This window comes from Amphimedon queenslandica, unplaced genomic scaffold (assembly GCF_000090795.2).
Source record: "Amphimedon queenslandica unplaced genomic scaffold, v1.1 AMPQUscaffold_13491, whole genome shotgun sequence".
Classification (NCBI taxonomy): domain Eukaryota; kingdom Metazoa; phylum Porifera; class Demospongiae; order Haplosclerida; family Niphatidae; genus Amphimedon; species Amphimedon queenslandica.
Window position 1 is genome coordinate 439,728 of NW_003546273.1, and position 6,604 is coordinate 446,331.

At 40.8% G+C, this 6,604-nt stretch overlaps 2 protein-coding genes across 2 annotated transcripts in view; one reads left to right on the forward strand and one right to left on the reverse strand.

Annotated features, from left to right (window-relative positions):
* The first annotated feature begins 359 nt into the window (after window positions 1-359).
* On the forward strand, window positions 360-1,872 carry LOC109580459 (uncharacterized). Its single transcript, XM_019993642.1, has 2 exons — window positions 360-1,031; window positions 1,085-1,872. Exons 1-2 carry the CDS (start codon window positions 360-362, stop codon window positions 1,799-1,801), a joined length of 1,389 nt encoding a protein of 462 aa, XP_019849201.1. The 3' UTR covers window positions 1,802-1,872.
* Window positions 1,873-1,993: 121 nt separating this feature from the next.
* Window positions 1,994-6,604, reverse strand: part of LOC105316875 (filamin-A-like) — an 11,620-nt gene continuing 7,009 nt past the window's right edge. Inside the window, exons 3-6 of the mRNA XM_019993588.1 lie at window positions 2,858-6,583; window positions 2,582-2,623; window positions 2,383-2,502; window positions 1,994-2,324 (exon numbers count right to left, since the gene is read on the reverse strand). Of these exons, the coding sequence (XP_019849147.1) occupies window positions 2,221-2,324; window positions 2,383-2,502; window positions 2,582-2,623; window positions 2,858-6,583 (3,992 nt within the window). The 3' untranslated portion in view covers window positions 1,994-2,220. The remainder of the gene's footprint in view (window positions 2,325-2,382; window positions 2,503-2,581; window positions 2,624-2,857; window positions 6,584-6,604) is intronic.

The window sequence follows — 6,604 nt, forward strand, 5'->3', positions numbered from 1 at the left end:
ATAATAAAAGTTATAATAAAATTGTCTCATAATTATATTCATTGTGGGTAAGCTACTATAAACAAACACTTAAGTGACAATTAATAGCCACTTTCATATGACAGCTAATAGTGCATTTATAATTAGCTGAACAAAGTCAGTGTGGCCCTACTAGTTCTATGATTATCCATAATATTATCCGGTCCAATCGTTTATTCATTGATAATATTAAACCATAGATATTAGAGATCGTGAGCTATTATCAATAACAGTTTCCGGTTCTAATATCTATGATTAAACCATTTCCGGTTTAGTTGTTATAAAACCAGAAGTACTGGCCACACAGACAGAAGATCAAGTTTGGATAGATAAAGGCATTTATGGCAGCCTCGCATTCTGATACTCTGCAGCAGTTCTTCCCCGAGCTATTGAAATACTTGGACTTCGCGACCATATACCCTTACCTTGTTTCAGAGAGACTCCTCACCCTCCCGGAGCTGGAGAAGTTGAATAAGTACAGCGGCGAGAGGGACACACAGATCAGGCTACTGGTATCTACACTAGTGAGCAAGGGACGTGGCTCCTATCCTTTATTTCTCAAAGCCTTGGAGCGATCTGTGGAGTCTGACGACCTGTCCTTACATTTAGGACACTTGGAGCTGTTGCAGATACTGCCCAAGTCTTGCAAAACTAAACCTACCAATGCCCAGTGGCAATCGTCTTCACTAAATGCTAGCATTACTGCATCTCTTTGCAGTGAAGAGGAGAATGACAAACTGACAGGGAGCTTGAGAGAAATGAGGCTCAGTTACTCTCAAAGACAGAGCAGGCTGCCTAGTGGAGATGACTTGACTGATTCTGGTCTCACCGACTCCTTCTCAAAGGCAAGGGAGAGCTGGGATGAGCTGGAGAGGAACGTGAAAGATCTGAACAGGAGGAATCAAGAGCTGCAGAGGGAGAATGAGCAGCTTCAGATAAACATGATGAGGGAGAGGAAAGAGGTCCAGTATTGCATGCAAGTTTGCTTGAAACAGATTATGCAACCAGAGCAAGTAAGAAACTAAATCTTTAATAAAATTAGCTTTTTAATTTTTCTTTTTTTCAGTATCCTAATTGCTCTGGTATTGTCAGCAAAGGTTTATTGCAACCCAGCGAGAGGGTATCCACGTCTTGCATTATTCATAATATTGTAATCCTTTTGGTGGGTACCAGCCTAACTGATGGTGAATCACTAAACACGGTCTCTCTCACTCTCTCTTCTCTCTTTGGACTGCCTGTATCTCTAAACGCATTGCGCCTGCACCGTCCCTCCTTCCTTCACCTTTTCAACAACAGCCTAGTTCAAGTCACCATACTTAACGATAATGAGAGAAGAGAAGCAGAAGTGCTTAGAGAAAAACCCGATCTACTAATAGTCATGTACACTGATCAGTCTTCATTTGATTCTTCTGCAGAAATCCTGACTTGGGCTAGAGATCGTGAGCTATTATCAATAACAGTCCAGCTAGTGCTTGATCACTGCATCAATGCTAAATGCCGCACTAGTGCTGCTGCTAGTATCAGTAGTTATGATTCACCAGTTCAAGAGGGGGTCCCTAAACTACACGTTTTACCACTACACCACCACCTCATCTGTTTCTCGTTTCATTTATCCTCTCTCTATGTCGACTGCCTTGAGAAAGCTACTTCTGAGCTCACACAATCACTCATTGACTGCAATAGGCAGCGGTTAAAGAAAGCAGAAGCAGCTGTGGCCAATGGAGACATTTTTGGAAAACTAGACACTCCTGCCATTTACGAATTAGACTTGTTTTGTTTGTAAGACGACACCATAATAGTCCTTTTGACAGTTACTACGGTTTTCTACCTGTTCTTACCTTGTTCCTGGACACAAAGGACTATTACGATTTGCTAACGTGTGCTTGTAGCTGTAATGTATCTCTCTTTGTTCGCTAATGTATCCTTTATTCTTATAAGCTCATAAAGACAGTTGCTGTCACTTTGTCATAACTTCTATATTTGCTGAGAATGCAGAACTACAACAACAATGATAATAATAACAATAATAATAATAAATAAATATTATCAATAGGGATAAAACAAGAATAACTTTATATTGTCTGGACTATAGTACTTAATAATTATAAATAAGGGTTTGTTTGTTTGTGTGTACAATACATATGTAACTTAACTAACAGTTTGTTGTTTTGTACATGTATTTATATATAAAAGCTACAAATACTAAGCAAGTTCAAATCGACTCTTCTTTCTCTTTACTGGCTTGTGCTCAACTTTCGGATTATGATCTGTTTCCTCTTTGCCGACAACCTTTTTGCTTGTGGATACTACAAATAATTATGTGCATTAACTATCAAACACATTCATAATGACTGTTTTATTTACTTTTCCTACTGGATGCCTCCACCAAAGGTAGCTTGGCAGAACTGGATTGCTTTTTCACTACCCTCTCTTGTTGTGCGGGAGGAAGAGTTGGTATCATTCCAGAGGACATCATCATTCCACCTGTGGAGAAGAACAGCATTAAATATCCATATATGGTAGCTATGTTAGTATGGAGGACTGTGTGTGATGTATAATGTACCTGGTTGATGGAATAATGGAGGACGTCCTGGCATACCAATAACTAATAATAACAATAATATTAACAATAATAACAATAATAATAATAATAATAATAATAATAATAATAATAATAATAATAATAATAATAATAATAACAATAATAATAATAATAATAATAACAATAATAATAATAATAATAATAATAATAACAATAATAATAACAATAATAACAATACAATAAAGAATATTGTAAAAAAATATGCCTTCATGCTATCAAATATTAATCATGACTCACCAGCCATCATTGAAGGATTTCTCTTCATCTTCATCTGTGGTTTAATTGGTCCACTGACTGGTATTGCACTGCTAGACTGTGACCTCATCACTCTCTTTTGCTTCTTCTCAACTTCTACGCTCACTGTGCTGATTTTCTTGCGTCGTCCTGCCCGAGTTTTCTGCTCCTCAACTTGAATGTCCTGTTGCAACCTTTGCTCAGTAAGTCTTCTTGACGGCTTTTTCTTTTGAGCTCCGCCAGCAGCTGTAGCTTGTCTCTCAGTCTTCACTTTCTTTTCGGGTTCCTCTGCTCCCCCTGGTTTTGTAATGTTCACTTTAAACGGAGATCCAGGAACATGGACGCCACTCCATCTTATGAAAATATCAAAACTACCAGGGACTGTGGGAGAGTAGGTAGCAAGGAGTAATCTTTTATCATCTTCATTGACAGGATTGGCATCAATCTTAAAGGCGTCTTTAACACCATGTACTTTAATGAGTAGAGTACCAATACCAGCTTCTCTAGTGTCAATATAGATCTCGTTGTCCTCGCCAAGAATCGAATCTTTAATACCGGGTCCTGTAACTATAACTTTGGAAGCATCGGGTCCGGGGTGGACTCTAATTTTAAAAGGGCTCCCTGGGATGTGGCTCTCCGACCAGGCCACAACAATGAGGTACCTCCCTGGAATGAGAGCATCAAATTTGACCGAGTGATGTCCTTTGCCATCATCTGCTAGATACACCTTTGGGACGTGATCACGGGGTCCCTGTACAAATACTTTGAGTACTCCGCTACCAGCCTCACTGGAATCAACTGTAAACTCTATTGGTTTTCCTGCTATATAAAGCGTGTTGTTATGGAAACCTTCCAGGCGACATTTTGAAGGATCCGGGCCTGGAACACAGTTAATTTTAAAAGGGCTCCCGGGGATTGGTTGGTCGTAATAAGAAACGGCAGCAAAGTATGCTCCACGGTTTGGTGCAATATAGACAACTTCATAGCTTCCATTCTTCTCATCTTTAATGTTGAGATTGACATTCTCTCCATGAAGAGCACTCTGTACAGTTACCTTCAATGCTCCTTTCTCTACAAGGCCACTTTCATTAGAGAAAAGCATAAACTTGCTCTCTTTCATTGCAATTGCTTTCTTCAGACCATCCCCAGTTGCATGACAGGTACCATCTCCACTTCCTTTATCAATGTGAAGGGAGAATGGGCTCTTGGGGACTTGGACTTTACCCCAAAATATCTCAATCGTGTGCTGGCCATTTTGCCATGGTGTGAACTGAGCCTCGTGCTTATTCTCTCCAATAATGTTAGGAGTTATACTGTATTGAGCTGATGGGCCTGAGGCTTTGATGGTTAGTTTGCTCACTCCTGCATTCCTTGTCATGACTGTGAAGGTTATAGGCTCTCCAACTTTTCCTTTCTTTGTAACAAGTGACTGCCCAAACACTTTACACTGCTTGGCATCATAAATCTGAAGGTGAAGAGGGAACTGTGGTATGAGCCGACCAGCCCATAATATATCAATCTTGACTTCACCGATACGATGAGGTGTGAAACTGATGACATAAGTGGAAACACTTGTATTCTCTATCTCGACACTCATGGCTGATGCCTCCTTCTCATTATTAACTAACACTGTCAGTTCTCCTTGTCCTGCTTCAGTCGTCTTAACTACAATGCTTTCCTTTGTTCCTACTTGAAACTCATCAGGAGTATCCAATATGACACATTTTGAAGGATCAGCAACGTTTATTTGAAACGGGCTACCTGGGACATGTTTATTAGCACATTCAACATACACTTCATGAGAGCCTGCATCAATGACTGGGAATGTGCAATTATAAAAACCGTCTTCTCCATGAACGACACATATCTGGTCATTATGAGGTCCATGGGCTACGACAGAAAAGGACTCTCCTTCAGGAGGAACTCCTTGTATGTTGAAGGAAACTGTGTCACCGGCATAAGCGTATTTACCAGCAGTACTGAGCCCACATATAGTGTACTGCGTTGGGTCAATGATATCGCATTTAAAAGGACTTCCAGGAACATGCAATCCACCCACTGTCACAGTAATGGTGTAGCTGTTAGGCTCACTTGTATCAAACTCGTACTTATAGACACCTCCTTCAACACTCTCCTCGCTCAATTCTTCACTGTCGATTATCGTTTCATTCTCTTCAGTGCTACACACAGCAATGACGACCAATGGCCTTTCAACCCCACAGTTATTGGGTGATAAGCTAAAGTGAACAGACTCTCCTAATTGTGCCATTCCATTGGAAAGAGGTAGACCACTAACTAAGCAAAGTGCTGGATCAACAATATTGAACTTTAATGGAGAGTCTTCCAACTCCACTCCACTCCAGTAGAGCCTAACAGTGTACTCACCCACATCAAAAGGACCAAGTCTCAGGTATTGAAATTGTCTGCCATTTCTTTCCTCTTCAGTGGAAAACACAGTTACTTGTTCTCCTGTAGGATCAGTTGCAGTATAGGTCAGTTCACCACTCCCTGCCTTACTGGAGTCAACATGAATCTCAATGTGCTGCGTCACTGGTATAGCCACGCCCTCTCTTAGTTTGTCGACGCTTGGACCAAAGACCCTACACATGTTTGCGTTTGGTTTTCCTTTAACAGAGACGGTGAAAGGGCTCTGGTAGATTGGCTGATTATTGTAATCAATGCAGAGGAAGAACTTCCCATCGTACGGGTAGACTATCGTTAAATCATAAGTTCCATCATTATTATCAGTCCATTCTGTGCTTGGATTGCTAGCATCATCATCATTCCTCTCTGGATCAAAGCATCTAACTGCAAGGAGATTATTATCAACAAGTCCAACTTCGTAGGCACTGACAACTATTGTTATCTCCTGATCAGCTACTGCATCTCTTAGGCCGATACCTTTAGCTGTGATACTGTGAGAATCGATCAATCTCTGTACTCCGAAATTAGTTGTTGCCTTTGCAACAGAGTACCCACTCCACTTGATAGCAACATTATAATCAGCTGCTTCTAGGGCCATTACTCTAGCAAGAAAAGTACCATCTCTATTATCTACCAAGTCCACATCAACTGGAGCTCCTCCCATTGATACTTTAGCTTCTGGGGTACCCCGACCTCCTTCTCTTCCATCAATCTCAATACTCAGTGGGTCTCCTTGATTTATCATATCTCCGCTCTCAAGTTCCTTGCTGTTCACTAGGACTTTGCTTGGATCAACAAAGGAGAGATACTGAGGGCTGGGCTGTAAGAGGTAGCCTGCCAACCTAAGCTCTAAGAAACAATTGAGGACAACTAGAGAAGAAAATGATATCTCATATAGCTCATCCTCATCTGGTGAAGAGAGTATCTGTGGCTCAATGTCTATTTCTCCATAAAATGGTATCAAGTCACAGGATATGTCCCCAGGACCACATTTACTTGCGTCAATACTCAACGAGAGTTTCTCGCCAACTTTTGGATTGTCAGGTATTGAGCCTGTTACCCTTGCTCCTGCTGGGTTGGTGACACAAATTATAAAAGGACTTCCATCAATGTCACTTGAGTCATGTTTGACCTGAATTGAATATTCACCAACAACTGTTGCAGTGAATTGCACTACAGATATGCTGCTGTTGTGAATGTGCTGTTCCTTGGTTGCTTCTATTTCAACACTGTTTGGGTCTGTACCAGTGACTACAAAGTCCTCAGTTTGTTTTGTAATACGCGGTGACATAGAACTGGACTGGTTCATCTAGTCTGCACATTCCC

Bases quoted from the DNA above. Each gene is read 5' to 3' on its own strand.
- LOC109580459 (XM_019993642.1), top strand. From the start codon at position 360: ATGGCAGCCTCGCATTCTGATACTCTGCAGCAGTTCTTCCCCGAGCTA. The intron at 1,032-1,084 runs GTAAGAAACTAA...TCTTTTTTTCAG, and splicing joins AGATTATGCAACCAGAGCAA to TATCCTAATTGCTCTGGTAT.